Source organism: Scyliorhinus torazame, chromosome 1, assembly GCF_047496885.1.
Source record: "Scyliorhinus torazame isolate Kashiwa2021f chromosome 1, sScyTor2.1, whole genome shotgun sequence".
Lineage (NCBI taxonomy): Eukaryota > Metazoa > Chordata > Chondrichthyes > Carcharhiniformes > Scyliorhinidae > Scyliorhinus > Scyliorhinus torazame.
This window is the reverse complement of record NC_092707.1, coordinates 2,047,463-2,064,407: the sequence shown is the minus strand read 5'-3', so window position 1 is coordinate 2,064,407 and position 16,945 is coordinate 2,047,463. Positions and strand designations below refer to the sequence as shown.

General features: G+C 50.6%; 1 protein-coding gene across 1 annotated transcript in view; it reads left to right on the top strand.

Annotated features, from left to right (window-relative positions):
* The window catches only part of rflna (refilin A), a 96,426-nt gene that overhangs the window by 45,997 nt on the left and 33,484 nt on the right, over nucleotides 1-16,945 (top strand). Inside the window, exon 3 of the mRNA XM_072510839.1 lies at nucleotides 12,031-12,140. Within this exon, the coding sequence (XP_072366940.1) occupies nucleotides 12,031-12,140 (110 nt within the window). The remainder of the gene's footprint in view (nucleotides 1-12,030; nucleotides 12,141-16,945) is intronic.

Below are 16,945 nucleotides of genomic sequence, written 5' to 3'. Positions count from 1 at the left end.
GGGGGGCTGGGGTCCGGGGGGGCTGGGGTCCGGGGGGGCTGGGGTCCGGGGGGGGCCGGGCCAATTAGACTTCTCATGAGGCCTCCCTGGAGGACGAGCTTCCCCGTGAGGGGCGAGGCGCCCCCTGGAGGACAAGCTTCCCCGCGAGGTTCGAGGCCCCCTCGTATCAGTGGGGGAGGAAATGTGAATGTAATCTCCCGGCCGAGTGTGCTGCACGAGTGGGGGTCCCTCCTGGGACCCGAATATTTCTGTAGCTGTGTAAATAAACCTTTCATTCCCAAGTGCCTTCTCTGTGAACTCAACACTGGCAACAAGGATTTAGTGGAGCTGCAGACGATGCCATTTTCGCTGGACTCAGTCCGCTCTCCACTGACCTCTGGAGGTTGGTTCGCCTGTCACAGCGATGCTGCACTTTGGGAAGTTGAACACATTTGATGCCGGTATTGAAGATCAGTCACAATATGTGGAGTGGATGGGTTAGTTTTTCTCTTGACGGCCTGTGGGATACCCGACATACCCGCCGCCCTGGATTCGAAGACGTTCGCAGATTGGCAGTGCTTGTAGCAGATCATTTCAGCCCTGAACCATTCGGTCATTGTCCACCGCTACTGCTATCAATATGGCCGAGAGGACGCCTGGAATTCTTGATGCCTCTCAGGAAGTTTGCGGAATTCTGCAGATATGGTGCTGCCCTCTCTGAGATGTTACAGGATAGAATGGTCTGCGGCATGCGTAACACGGTGACCTGGCGGAGGTTGTTCGGTGAGACTCAGCCGCACCTCAAACGAGCTGTGGAAGTCGCCCTGTCACAGGACAGCGCAAAGCAGGACATCCAGGAATGACAATAATGGAAGTGCTCAGCTTAGGACACACCCCTCCCTGAGCGCCGCACCCCTCCCTGAGCGCCGCACCCCTCCCTGAGCGCCGCACCCCTCCCTGAGCGCCGCACCCCTCCCTGGAGTGCCGCACCCCTCGGCCAGATCACCCTGGTTCTCCGCCGTGGGCAGCAGCCTGCCAGGGGTCAGGCTGGTGGCCTAGGACCCCGCTAATTGGGGGTCCACCCCTTCCCGATCCGGATGAGGAAAACACTGGGCATTGTGAGACGTGTGGTCGGAGAGGCCACAGGGGACGGTGATCACGGGATGATCCGTCTGCCCCAGTCCCAAACCTTTTTTGTGGAAGGACCCACAGAGGATAGTCTGCAGCTGAATGGTCTTTCATTGCCAAAGTGCCCCCCATTCGGGTCACCGTTCGGGTGATTGGCCACCCATTACTAACGGAGTTAGATACTGGTGTCGCCATCTCAGTTGTCAGTCGGCACATTTCTAAGGGATTCCGGATGGGAGTGCAGCTCCGTACGGGACATTGAGGCTCGGGACCAGCTGGCCGGGCAGCACCTGATCGTGGTTAAAGGTGAAAGGTGACGGCCCCGGTTTTCTCAGCCGCTACTGGTCAGAGCGCCTCCACGATGACGGGCAGCAGGTTCTGTGAATGGGTTCAGGAGCCTCAATGTGGTGCTGGCAAAGTACCCAAGCTTCAAGACGGGCTGACCCGTCGTTCCATGGCAAAGATCCATGTGGACCCTATGGTGCAACCGAGGTATATCCGTGACAACCCGGTGATACCGTATTGATTTATTCATAGTTTATTCTTTTCGGTGCTAGTTGAGTTCATGTGGCTGAGAGGTAAAATTATTAAAAGTGTCTTGAGTCTAGGAATCCAGTCATTGTCTCACATAATGAATTAACCATTGTATTCCAGCGCATTCAGCACTACTGCATTGTTCTCTATCTCAACAACAATCATCACAGTAAGGTCTCCGCTGTGTAACATGGCAAGCATTGGGCAGCGCTGCTGCCTCACGGCACCGAGGTCCCAGGTTCGATCCCGGCTCTGGGTCACTGTCCGTGTGGAGTTTGCACATTCTCCCCGTGTCTGCGTGGGTCTCACCCCCACAACCCAAAGATGTGCAGGATTGGCCATGCTAAATTGCCCCTTAATTGAAAAAGATGAATTGGGTACTCTCAATTTTGAAGAAAACATCGCAAGCGTGGGAAACATATGCAGTAATTTTGCGAAGGCTGCGCATGCAGACACTAAACTAGTTTTGATAGTGTTATGGGCCAGGGTTTAGAGAACCCCAAAGTGTTTCATGGAGTTCACCTGACCCACAACTTTTACTAGATTGTGGTGTGGGGAGCACACGGCCCACTCTACAGGTGTGGGACAGCAGAAATGGAAAAGTATTTTTTAAAGCAAAACAATGTTTATTCTATGAACTCAAGTTAACCTTTTTAAACGTACAGTGAACATCTTAGCAACCATTAATTCAAATAGAACCTCCAAAGAATACAAGACGAAGTAATCCGTAAGCTGTCCTTTTGACTTAAGAAACACCTTTTACCAGAAGCACATCAGGTTTACATTCACTTCTGATAATATTTATAATCCTCAATTCACCAAATGATCAAGAGATAGTCTTTTGATGGCAGAGAGAACAACAGTACACCTGCTCTGTCTGGCTTCAGCTCCAACACTGAAAATGAAACTAAAACACACCCTGCAGCAAACAGCCTAAAACGAAAGTAAAAAGCTGACAGACAGCTCAGCTCCACCCACTCTCTGACATCACTGATAAACACCCATTTCTTAAAGGTACATTTCTTAAACACCCATTTCTTAAAGGTACTCTCACGTGACAATAGGCACCAGTCAATCTTAAGTAAGGTCCAATGTTTGATTAACAAATCATCCTCTCAGTATCAGACATCCATCTGTTTCTGAATTTGTGAATCATCTGTCTGTTTGTTTGTGTTAAAGTGATTTCTTTTATGCTTTTTGCCATGTGCTTGACTATTTTATGATTTGTTTGATATTTTGTTTCTAAGTTTTGATTCAGATCTTATTCAACGGTATTCGCGTGTGTAATTGGCCACAAAGTCGTATTTTTGGCACCTCCAACCAATCAGGCTACCAACTCTCGGTAGAAGGTAAAATAAGAGCCTAACTTCTGGTGCCGAGGCAGCATTGCTGAAGTAGCGGTGAAGCTTGAAGACCTGGGGATCATCCCGTTGGTGAAGTTTGCGGATTGGGCAGCACGGTCATCCCTCTCATAAAGCTCATCGGCACAATTTGCCTCTACGGTGATTATAAATTGACGGTGAACACAGCCTCCCAGCTGGTCCCGTATCCAATGCCACGAATTGAGGACCTGTCGCACTCGTTCACCAAGCTCAACCTGAGCCGCGAGGTACCTTCCGTTGGTGCTGGACCCGGAGCCTCGCGGGTATGTGAAGGTGAACACACGTCGGGGGTTGTGTGAGGTTGCCTTTTGGTGCATTGTCGGTCTGCGCTATTTTCCAGCGCGTAATGGAGAATATTCTGCTACCACTCATGGCAGTCTATCTGGATGACGTCTCGGTCACGGGAACATCTGAACAGGACCACCTGAATAACGAGGACGAGGTGCTCCGACCCTTTGAGGAGTCCGGTGTGCGTCGCCGCAGAGAGAACAGCGTCCTTCACGCCCAAGACGTGTCCGATCTGGGTTATTGTGTGGATCGGGAGGGCCTCCACCTGGTTGAAGACAAGGTGGTGAGCATCCGACAAGCCCCCGCGCCGGGAGGCGTGACAGAGCTCCATTTGCTCCTGGGGCTCGTACTTACTCTGGGAAATTCCTCCCCGGCCGTGTGACTATGTTGGCCCCTACAGGATTTACTCAAAGAACCAGAGTGGGCTTGGAGGGCACTGTAAGAGGCGGCATTCGCTGAGGGTAGCTCACTCCTGCTCCGCTGCTGACCACTTTGATCCCGTTCAATCGCTCTGGGTCACCTGTCACGCCATACGCATCAGCACCGTGTTGTCTCAATGGACGGCCGATGGCAAGGATCAGCCAGTCGCCTCGTGGGCGCTGGCCGCAGCTGATAGAGGAGGGTCTGGCCGTGGTCTTCACCATAAACAAGTTGCACCAGTACGTCTACAGGCATTGGTTCACAGTGTTGGCCAATCACAAGTTGCTGCTGGGGTTGTCCAAGGAGGACAGGGCAGGACCAGTCACGATGACAGGCCCTCTTGTGGAGGAACGCCACCTTGGGACGCGGATGATGAACGCTGAGGGGCGGGGCACCCAGTGAGGGGCGGGGCCCCCTGTGAGGGGCGGGGCCTCCTGTGAGGGGTCGAGACCCTCCGTATCAGCGGGCGAGGGCACCTGAATATAAATACTGGGCCGAGAGAGCTCTGGGAGTGGGTGATTCCCCCCTGGGACCTGTCGCTGTGTAAATAAACCTTTCATTCCCAACACGTCCTCTGTGGCTGCTTCTGTGACCCCAGATCCGGGTTTGGTGTAAAATGGCCCCAGGAATCATAGAATTTACAGTGCAGAAGGAGGCCATTCAGCCCATCGAATCCGCACCAGCAGCCCACACTTCCACCCTAACCCCGCAATCCATTAACACGACCCAACCTTTTTCGACAATTAGGGCAATTTAGCATAATCTGCACATCTTTGGACTGTGGGAGGAAACCGGAGCACCCGGAGGAAACCCACGCAGACACGGGGAGGATGTGCAGACTCCGCACAGACAGTGACCCAAGCCGGGAATCGAACCCGGGACCCTGGAGCTGTGAAGCAACTGTGCTGACCACTGTGCTACCGTGCCATCCAGGACATCCCCCGCAGCCATACCCTCAACCTCCAACCCCTCCCTCAACCTCCAACCCCTCCCTCAACCTCCAACCCCTCCCTCAACCTCCAATCCCTCCCTCAACCTCCAACCCCTCCCTCAACCTCCAACCCCTCCCTCAACCTCCAACCCCTCCCTCAACCTCCAACCCCTCCCTCAACCTCCAACCCCTCCCTCAACCTCCAACCCCTCCCTCAACCTCCAACTCCTCCCTCAACCTCCAACCCCTCCCTCAACCTCCAACCCCTCCCTCAACCTCCAACCCCTCCCTCAACCTCCAACCCCTCCCTCAACCTCCAACCCCTCCCTCAACCTCCAACCCCTCCCTCAACCTCCAACCCCTCCCTCAACCTCCAACCCCTCCCTCAACCTCCAATCCCTCCCTCAACCTCCAACCCCTCCCTCAACCTCCAACCCCTCCCTCAACCTCCAACCCCTCCCTCAACCTCCAATCCCTCCCTCAACCTCCAACCCCTCCCTCAACCTCCAACCCCTCCCTCAACCTCCAACCCCTCCCTCAACCTCCAACCCCTCCCTCAACCTCCAACCCCTCCCTCAACCTCCAACCCCTCCCTCAACCTCCAACTCCTCCCTCAACCTCCAACCCCTCCCTCAACCTCCAACTCCTCCCTCAACCTCCAACCCCTCCCTCAACCTCCAACTCCTCCCTCAACCTCCAACTCCTCCCTCAACCTCCAACCCCTCCCTCAACCTTCTTCCCCTCCCTCAACCTCCAACTCCTCCCTCAACCTCCAACTCCTCCCTCAACCTCCAACCCCTCCCTCAACCTCCAACTCCTCCCTCAACCTCCAATCCCTCCCTCAACCTCCAACCCCTCCCTCAATCTCCAACCCCTCCCTCAACCTCCAACCCCTCCCTCAACCTCCAACCCCTCCCTCAACCTCCAATCCCTCCCTCAACCTCCAATCCCTCCCTCAACCTCCAATCCCTCCCTCAACCTCCAATCCCTCCCTCAACCTCCAACTCCTCCCTCAACCTCCAATCCCTCCCTCAACCTCCAACTCCTCCCTCAACCTCCAATCCCTCCCTCAACCTCCAACTCCTCCCTCAACCTCCAATCCCTCCCTCAACCTCCAATCCCTCCCTCAACCTCCAACTCCTCCCTCAACCTCCAACCCCTCCCTCAACCTCCAATCCCTCCCTCAACCTCCAATCCCTCCCTCAACCTCCAACTCCTCCCTCAACCTCCAATCCCTCCCTCAACCTCCAATCCCTCCCTCAACCTCCAACTCCTCCCTCAACCTCCAATCCCTCCCTCAACCTCCAACCCCTCCCTCAACCTCCAACCCCTCCCTCAACCTCCAACTCCTCCCTCAACCTCCAACCCCTCCCTCAACCTCCAATCCCTCCCTCAACCTCCAATCCCTCCCTCAACCTCCAACCCCTCCCTCAACCTCCAACTCCTCCCTCAACCTCCAACCCCTCCCTCAACCTCCAATCCCTCCCTCAACCTCCAACCCCTCCCTCAACCTCCAACTCCTCCCTCAACCTCCAACTCCTCCCTCAACCTCCAATCCCTCCCTCAACCTCCAACCCCTCCCTCAACCTCCAACCCCACCCTCAACCTCCAACTCCTCCCTCAACCTCCAACCCCTCCCTCAACCTCCAACTCCTCCCTCAACCTCCAATCCCTCCCTCAACCTCCAATCCCTCCCTCAACCTCCAATCCCTCCCTCAACCTCCAACCCCTACCTCAACCTCCAACCCCTCCCTCAACCTCCAATCCCTCCCTCAACCTCCAACCCCTCCCTCAACCTCCAACCCCTCCCTCAACTTCCAACCCCTCCCTCAACCTCCAACCCCTCCCTCAACCTCCAACCCCTCCCTCAACCTCCAAACCCTCCCTCAACCTTTCCGATATTCAGGACGCCAAAGCGTGTAATGAGGCAGTGGGGAAGGGAACACTGACAAAGGAGAGTATTTGCAGGCACGGAGATGGGTTGAAGTGTGTATACTTCAACGCAAGAAGCATCAGGAATAAGGTGGGTGAACTTAAGGCATGGATCGGTACTTGGGACTACGATGTGGTGGCCATCACGGAAACTTGGATAGAAGAGGGGCAGAAATGGTTGTTGGAGGTCCCTGGTTATAGATGTTTCAATAAGATTAGGGAGGGTGGTAAAAGAGGTGGGGGGGTGGCATTATTAATTAGAGATAGTATAACAGCTGCAGAAAGGCAGTTCGAGGAGTATCACCCTATTGAGGTAGTATGGGTTGAAGTCAGAAATAGGAAAGGAGCAGTCACCTTGTTAGGAGTTTTCTATAGGCCCCCCAATAGTAACAGAGATGTGGAGGAACAGATTGGGAAACAGATTTTGGAAAGGTGCAGAAGTCATAGGGTAGTAGTCATGGGCGACTTTAACTTCCCAAATATTGAGTGGAAACTCTTTAGATCAAATAGTTTGGATGGGGTGGTGTTTGTGCAGTGTGTCCAGGAAGCTTTTCTAACACAGTATGTAGATTGTCCGACCAGAGGAGGGGCAATATTGGATTTAGTACTTGGTAATGAACCAGGGCAAGTGATAGATTTGTTAGTGGGGGAGCATTTTGGAGGTAGTGACCACAATTCTGTGACTTTCACTTTAGTAATGGAGAGGGATAGGTACGTGCAACAGGGCAAGGTTTACAATTGGGGGAAGGGTAAATACGATGTTGTCAGACAAGAATTGAAGTGCATAAGTTGGGAACATAGGCTGGCAGGGAAGGACACAAGTGAAATGTGGAACTTGTTCAAGGAACAGGTGCTACGTGTCCTTGATATGTATGTCCCTGTCAGGCAGGGAAGAGATGGTCGAGTGAGGGAACCATGGTTGACAAGAGAGGTCGAATGTCTTGTTAAGAGGAAAAAGGTGACTTATGTAAGGCTGAGGAAACAAGGTTCAGACAGGGCATTGGAGGGATACAAGATAGCCAGGAGGGAACTGAAGAAAGGGATTAGGAGAGCTAAGAGAGGGCATGAACAATCTTTGGCGGGTAGGATCAAGGAAAACCCCAAGGCCTTTTACACATATGTGAGAAATATGAGAATGACTAGAGCGAGGGTAGGTCCGATCAAGGACAGTAGCGGGAGATTGTGTATTGAGTCTGAAGAGATAGGAGAGGTCTTGAATGAGTATTTTTCTTCTGTATTTACAAATGAGGGGCGATATTGTTGGAGAGGACAGTGTGAAACAGATTGGTAAGCTCGAGGAAATACTTGTCAGGAAGGAAGATGTGTTGGGCATTTTGAAAAACTTGAGGATAGACAAGTCCCCCGGGCCTGACGGGATATATCCAAGGATTCTATGGGAAGCAAGAGATGAAATTGCAGAGCCGTTGGCAATGATCTTTTCGTCCTCACTGTCGACAGGGGTGGTACCAGGGGATTGGAGAGTGGCGAATGTCGTGCCCCTGTTCAAAAAAGGAACTAGGGATAACCCTGGGAATTACAGGCCAGTTAGTCTTACTTCGGTGGTAGGCAAAGTAATGGAAAGGGTACTGAAGGATAGGATTTCTGAGCATCTGGAAAGACACTGCTTGATTAGGGATAGTCAGCACGGATTTGTGAGGGGTAGGTCTTGCCTTACAAATCTTATTGAATTCTTTGAGGAGGTGACCAAGCATGTGGATGAAGGTAAAGCAGTGGATGTAGTGTACATGGATTTTAGTAAGGCATTTGATAAAGTTCCCCATGGTAGGCTTCTGCACAAAGTAAGGAGGCATGGGATAGTGGGAAATTTGGCCAGTTGGATAACGAACTGGCTAACCGATAGAAGTCAGAGAGTGGTGGTGGATGGCAAATATTCAGCCTGGATCCCAGTTACCAGTGGCGTACCGCAGGGATCAGTTCTGGGTCCTCTGCTGTTTGTGATTTTCATTAATGACTTGGATGAGGGAGTTGAAGGGTGGGTCAGTAAATTTGCAGACGATACGAAGATTGGTGGAGTTGTGGATAGTAAGGAGGGCTGTTGTCGGCTGCAAAGAGACATAGATAGGATGCAGAGCTGGGCTGAGAAGTGGCAGATGGAGTTTAACCCTGAAAAGTGTGAGATTGTCCATTTTGGAAGGACAAATATGAATGCGGAATATAGGGTTAACGGTAGAGTTCTTGGCAATGTGGAGGAGCAGAGAGATCTTGGGGTCAATGTTCATACATCTTTGAAAGTTGCCACTCAAGTGGATAGAGCTGTGAAGAAGGCCTATGGTGTGCTCGCGTTCATTAACAGAGGGATTGAATTTAAGAGCCGTGAGGTGATGATGCAGCTGTACAAAACTTTGGTAAGGCCACATTTGGAGTACTGTGTACAGTTCTGGTCGCCTCATTTTAGGAAGGATGTGGAAGCTCTGGAAAAGGTGCAAAGAAGATTTACCAGGATGTTGCCTGGAATGGAGAATAGGTCTTACGAGGAAAGGTTGAGGGTGCTAGGCCTTTTCTCATTAGAACGGAGAAGGATGAGGGGCGACTTGATAGAGGTTTATAAGATGATCAGGGGTATAGATAGAGTAGACAGTCAGAGACTTTTTCCCCGGGTGGAACAAACCATTACAAGGGGACATAAATTTAAGGTGAAAGGTGGAAGATATAGGAGGGATATCAGAGGTAGGTTCTTTACCCAGAGAGTAGTGGGGGCATGGAATGCACTGCCTGTGGAAGTAGTTGAGTCGGAAACATTAGGGACCTTCAAGCAGCTATTGGATAGGTACATGGATGACGGTAAAATGATATAGTGTAGATTTATTTGTTCTTAAGGGCAGCACGGTAGCATTGTGGATAGCACAATTGCTTCACAGCTCCAGGGTCCCAGGTTCGATTCCGGCTTGGGTCATTGTCTGTGCGGAGTCTGCACGTCCTCCCCGTGTCTGCGTGGGTTTCCTCCGGGTGCTCCGGTTTCCTCCCACAGTCCAAAGATGTGCGGGTTAGGTGAATTGGCCAATGATAAATTGCCCTTCGTGTCCAAATTGCCCTTGGTGTTGGGTGGAGGTGTTGAGTTTGGGTATGGTGCTCTTTCCAAGAGCCGGTGCAGACTCAAAGGGCCGAATGGCCTCCTTCTGCACTGTAAATTCAATGATAATCTATGATTAATCTAGGACAAAGGTTCGGCACAACATCGTGGGCCGAAGGGCCTGTTCTGTGCTGTATTTTCTATGTTTTCTATGTTCTATGTTCAACCCCTCCCTCAACCTCCAACCCCTCCCTCAACCTCCAATCCCTCCCTCAACCTCCAACCCCTCCCTCAACCTCCAACCCCTACCTCAACCCCTCCCTCAACCTCCAACCCCTCTCTACATCTACCTCTACCCCGACCTCAACCCATCCCTCTACCCCTCCCTCAACCTCCACCCCTCCCTCAATCTCTGCCTCAACCTCCAATCCGTCCCTTAACCCCTCTACCCCTCCCTCAGACGCAACCTCTGCCTCTCCTTTAACCCTCCTCCCTCAATCGACCACTCCCCCTCCCCTCTCTCTCTCTCACTCTCGACTCCTCCTTTTCTTCCACCCCTCCCCGTTCCGTCTGCCCCTTCCTATTACTCAACCGCCCCCCACGCTCGACCCCTCTCCCTCATTCAACTTCTCTCTATTTCGATCCCTCCTTTCAACCTCTCTGCTCCCTCAACCAGGGTCCCAGGTTCGATTCCGGCTTGGGTCACTGTCTGTGCGGAGTCTGCACGTTCTCCCCGTGTCTGCGTGGGTTTCCTCCGGGCGCTCTGGTTTCCTCCCACAAGTCCCGAAAGACGTGCTGTTAGGTGAATTGGACATTCTGAATTCTCCCTCTGTGTACCCGAACAGGTGCCAGAGTGTGGTGACGAGGGGATTCTCACAGTAACTTCATTGCAGCGTTAATGTAAGCCTACTTGTGACAATAAAAGAATATTTTTGAAAAAACAGCACCCAACCTCAAACCTTCCCCTCCCCCAACTGTCACCTACCCTCGGCCTCAACCTCCCCCTCTTTCAACCCCTCTCGCCCCTCTACCTTTCTCCCTCCCTTATCTGCTCCACTTTCCTCAAACTCTCCCCTTCCCTCAGAAATGGAGGCTGGTTCACTGGGAAATCGGCCTTGTTTACTGGGAAGTTTCAATAAGACCCCCCCCCGCTCATCCTACTAAACTCCAACGAGTACAGACCCAGAGTCCTCAACCGTTCCTCGCACGACAAGCTCTTCATTCCAGGGATCATTCTTGTGAACCTCCTCTGGACTCTTTCCAAGGCCAGCACATCCTTCCTTAGATACGGGGCCCAAAACTGCTCACAATACTCCAAATGGGGTCTGACCAGAGCCTTATACAGCCTCAGAAGTACATCCCTGGTCTTGTATTCTAGCCCTCTTGACATGAATGCTAACATTGCATTTGCCTTCCTAACTGCCGACTGAACCTGCACATTAACCTTAAGAGAATCGTGAACAAGGACTCCCAAGTCCCTTTGTGCTTCTGATTTCCTAAACTTTTCCCCATTTAGAAAATAGTCTATGCCTAAATTCCTCCTTCCAAAGTGCCTCACACTTTTCCACATTGTTTTTCATTTTCCACTTCATTGCCCACTCTCCTAGCTTGTCCAAATCCTTCTGCAGCCTGCCTGCTTCCTCAATACTACCTGTCCCTCTACAGATCTTTGTATCATCTGCAAACTTAGCAACAGTGCCTTCAGTTCCTTCTTCCAGATCATTAATGTATATTGTGAAAAGTTGTGGTCCCAGCACCGACCCCTGAGGCACACCACTAGTCACCGGCTGCCATCCTGAAAAAGATCCCTTTATCCCCACTCTCTGCCTGTCAGCCAATCCTCTATCCATGCCAGGATCTTACCCTGAACACCATGGGCTCTTAACTAATTTAACAATCTCCTATGCGGCACCTTGTCAAAGGCCTTCTGGAAATCTAAATAAATCACGTCCACTGGTTCTCCTTTGTCTAACTTCCTTGTTACCTCCTCAAAGAAACTAACAGATTTGTCAGACACGACCTCCCTTTGACGAAGCCGTGCTGCCTCAGTCCTATTTTACCATGCACTGCCAAGTACTCCGCGATCTCATCTTTGATAACAGACTCTAAAATCTTACCAAGGACCGAAGTCAAGCTAACCGGCCGATAATTTCCCGCCTTCTGCCTCCCTCAATTCTTAAACAGCGGTGTTACATGAGCCACTTTCCTGTTCTCTGGGACCCTTCCTGCCTCCAGTGATCCTGAAAGATCATCACTAAGACCTCCACAATTTCCTCAGTTATCTCTTTTAGAACCCTGGGGTGTAGTCCATCCGACCCAGGTGGTTTATCCTCCTTTTGGGGGTGTCTAGGTGTGTTCTGGGGATGTCTAGCCATTCTTGCTAATGTGCTGTGATTTGATTCCAGATTCCCTATATCGTTCTGAATTCTGCCCCGTTGGAACCAAGGCCCAGAATGCACCCTGTGCTCTTTGGTGAAAGCATTGAAGTCAATTGTGAATCCACACAGGAAATACGGTAAGGACTGGGAGAAATACGGTAAGGACTGAGGGAATACGGTAAGTATCTCTTCAGAAACTGGCCCAGCCTCTGTCCTGGGCTTAACTTTGGACAACAGCGGGCTCCTGCTCCTCCAATATTTGATTTGCTGCCCTAAACTGGCAACGTGACCGAGAAATCCACCAATTTCCTGCGGTGCTGGGGAGGGCTAAGCTCTCTGGTAAAGGCACGAGACTAACCGCCTCCACATTTGGATTTGGGTTTCCAGGAGGGTGTTTCAATGCATATTCGTGGAGATAGAATTAACACCCAAGGTGGAATAGCAAGGTGGTCCGTAACAATGGTAAAATGTCTGCCATATACCCTCTGGTGGAACCCCTTCACCCCACACACTATTGACACGTCGCCCCTTCACCCCACACACTATTGACACGTCACCCCTTCACCCCACACACTATTGACACGTCGCCCCTTCACCCCACACACTATTGACACGTCGCCCCTTCACCCCACACACTATTGACACGTCACCCCTTCACCCCACACACTATTGACACGTCGCCCCTTCACCCCACACACTATTGACACGTCACCCCTTCACCCCACACACTATTGACACGTCGCCCCTTCACCCCACACACTATTGACACGTCGCCCCTTCACCCCACACACTATTGACACGTCGCCCCCTTCACCCCACACACTATTGACACGTCGCCCCCTTCACCCCACACACTATTGACACGTCGCCCCCTTCACCCCACACACTATTGACACGTCGCCCCCTTCACCCCACACACTATTGACACGTCGCCCCCTTCACCCCACACACTATTGACACGTTGCCTTTTTCAGCCTCCTGATAGGCTTCTCGAGAAATTCCCAATTGGCCTTTGAGCTCCGTCATCCACCTTGTGGGACAATCCATCCTGTGGGACAATCCACCCTGTGGGACAATCCATCCTGTGGGACAATCCATCCTGTGGGACAATCCACCCTGTGGGACAATCCACCCTGTGGGACAATCCACCCTGTGGGACAATCCATCCTGTGGGACAATCCATCCTGTGGGACAATCCACCCTGTGGGACAATCCATCCTGTGGGACAATCCACCCTGTGGGACAATCCATCCTGTGGGACAATCCATCCTGTGGGACAATCCATCCTGTGGGACAATCCATCCTGTGGGACAATCCACCCTGTGGGACAATCCACCCTGTGGGACAATACAACTCCGGTGCCATAGGGAGAATGTGAGAGGTTAAAACCAATTCCTTCGATGGGTCGGAATGCTACACTAAACTTGATGAATGTAACAATTGTTTTACTCTCTTAAAAACTTCTTTTGGGGGAAAGTTCCAAACCTAACGTTAGTACTTATTGAGGGGCAAATGCAAAGAGGTTAATTATGTGGACAAATTTGTTAGAAAACAGCCAAAGTAATTAAACCATTTTGAAGAATGACTTGAGTTCAGATGTGTTACTGGGAGCCGGTGCCTCCTTTGCTGCTGCAACCTTGCCTTCCATGCGGTTTCCTGCTGGTCAATCACGCGATGCCCCAGATAGGTGACCACGGTGCTCACTTATCCTCTAAGTTATCTGGGTGCTCAGCTTGTGATGATTCAGATATCAAAAGATGCTGCAGGAATACTACAACCCACAACAGACCTGGCAATGGACGTTCCATTGTTCTCTGGAAAATAACACATGCTGACAACACACCAAAGGTTAGGCGCGTATACTAAAACAAACCATTGTGCGTGTTTATCGTAAAATAAAGCCTCATCTAACTCAAGTTGCTTATATGTGTAGCTCACATCCCGCTTTGTATAAGACTAACCTCCAGCCAGCTTTGCGTACAAGTCTTCAATCTTGGGGAGTGTATACTTATCTAACTTCGCAGACTGATTAACTGTTAATTTGTAGTCTCCACAGCACGGTCTTGTCAGGTTTTATCACGTGGACTGTGGGTGCTGCCCACTCTGCAAATTGAACTGGCAGGATAATACCCAGTGCTCCCAATTTCTTCCATTCCATGTCCAACCTTTCTTGCAAGCCGATGGTATCGGTCTCGCACTAAAAAACTAGTAGTTGCCTCTGGATCTATATAGATTTTCACCTGAAGGCCCTTTATTTTACCAAATTAATTGTGAAAAACGTTCTCATACTACTTCATTAACTTAAACAGTCCCTATTCCTGTACTTGGAAAATCTCCACCCAGTTTAACCTGATTACATTGAGTCAATCAGAGTCCAAATGACTTGTCTCCTGGCCTGATAGTATAATTATTGGGAACTGAGTGGACGGTTGCTGCTAGTTTACAGATACTGTGTTAGTAACCTTTATCATAATGGCTTCTCCTGTGTAAGTTAGTTTTGTTGCGGTACCCCTCAAACCCAATGCCCGTACACCTCCTTGTAATTATTAAAATGCGTGTTCTCTCACCATGGCAGAAGCTCCCGTGTGAACTTCTATCTTTAAGGGCCCACCACCTACCAAAAACATCAGATAGATAGGGCGACTTTACCGCCTTCACGTTGAACAAGGAGTGAATATTTAAATCCATAGTACTAGACCCTTCCATCGTAAACACTTGTGACTCAGTTATGTCTCTGTCACTGACTCTGGGCAAGATTCTCCGTTTCCAACACCGATTTCGTAATCGGTGATCGGGCAGAGAATCCATTTTTAGGATGGAATCGGGGGCGGCGCCTGTTTGAGGCAGGTTTTGTATGCTCCGCCCACTCTGAAGGTGTCATCGCGGCGGTGGGACGGCCTCAGGCCATCACCTGAAGGCCCTACCGCGATGAGCTGAGTTCCCGACGGCGCAGGAGGCGTATGGACCCACCTTCGCTCTGGCGTGGCTGCCCGGGGGGGGGGGGGGGGGGCTTTGGTAAGAGCTGGGGGGATTGGTGTGGGGTGGGAGGGGGTGGTGAGGGGTGTCCAGGGGGTGTCCAGGGGGGTACTGTCTGGTAGGTCGGGTCCGTGTAAGAACATAAGAACATAAGAACTAGGAGCAGGAGTCGGCCATCTGGCCCCTCGAGCCTGCTCCACCATTCAATGAGATCATGGCTGATCTTTTGTGGACTCAGCTCCACTTTCCGGCCCGAACACCATAACCCTTAATCCCTTTATTCTTCAAAAAACTCTCTATCTTTATCTTGAAAACATTTAATGAAGGAGCCTCTACTGCTTCACTGGGCAAGGAATTCCATAGATTCACAACCCTTTGGGTGAAGAAGTTCCTCCTAAACTCAGTCCTAAATCTACTTCCCCTTATTCTGAGGCTATGCCCCCTAGTTCTGCTTTCACCCGCCAGTGGAAACAACCTGCCCGCATCTATCCTATCTATTCCCTTCATAATCTTATATGTTTCTATAAGATCCCCCCTCATCCTTCTAAATTCCAACGAGTACAGTCCCAGTCTACTCAGCCTCTCCTCGTAATCCAACCCCTACAGCTCTGGGATTAACCTAGTGAATCTCCTCTGCACACCCACCAGTGCCAGTACATCCTTTCTCAAGTAAGGAGACCAAAACTGAACACAATACTCCAGGTGTGGCCTCACTAACACCTTATACAATTGCAGCAGAACCTCCCTAGTCTTAAACTCCATCCCTCTAGCAATGAAGGACAAAATTCCATTTGCCTTCTTAATCATCTGTTGCACCTGTAAACCAACTTTTTGCGACTCATGCACTAGCACACCCAGGTCTCTCTGCACAGCAGCATGTTTTAATATTTTATCATTCAAATAATAATCCCTTTTGCTGTTGTTCCTACCAAAATGGATAACCTCACATTTGTCAACATTGTATTCCATCTGCCAGACCCTAGCCCATTCACTTAGCCTATCCAAATCCCTCTGCAGACTTCCAGTATCCTCTGCACTTTTTGCTTTACCACTTATCTTAGTGTCGTCTGCAAACTTGGACACATTGTCCTTGGTCCCCAACTCCAAATCATCTATGTAAATTGTGAACAGTTGTGGGCCCAACACTGATCCCTGAGGGACACCACTAGCTACTGATTGCCAACCAGAGAAGCACCATTACTCCCCACTCTTTGCTTTCTATTAATTAACCAATCCTCTATCCATGCTACTACTTTCCCCTTAATGCCATGCATCTTTATCTTATGCAACAACCTTTTGTGTGGCACCTTGTCAAAGGCTTTATGGAAATCCAGATATACCACATCCATTGGCTCCCCGTTATCTACCGCACTGTTAATGTCCTCAAAAAATTCCACCAAATTAGTTAGGCACGACCTGCCCTTTATGAACCCATGCTGCGTCTGCCCAATGGGACAATTTCCACCCAGATGCCTCGCTATTTCTTCCTTGATGATAGATTCCAGCATCTTCCCTACTACCGAAGTTAAGCTCACTGGCCTATAATTACCCACTTTCTGCCTACCTCCTTTTTTAAACAGTGGTGTCACGTTTGCTAATTTCCAATCCGCCGGGACCACCCCAGAGTCTAGTGAATTTGGGTAAATTATCACTAGTGCATTTGCAATTTCCCTAGCCATCTCTTTTAGCATTCTGGGATGCATTCCATCAGGTCCAGGAGACTTGTCTACCTTTAGCCCCATTAGCTTGCCCATCACTACCTCCTTGGTGATAACAATCCTCTCAAGGCCCTCACCTGTCATAGCCTCATTTCCATCAATCACTGGCATGTTATTTGTGTCTTCCACTGTGAAGACCGACCCAAAAAACCTGTTCAGTTCCTCAGCCATTTCCTCATCTCCCATTATTAAATCTCCCTTCTCATCCTCTAAAGGACCAATATTTACCTTAGCCACTCTTTTTTGGT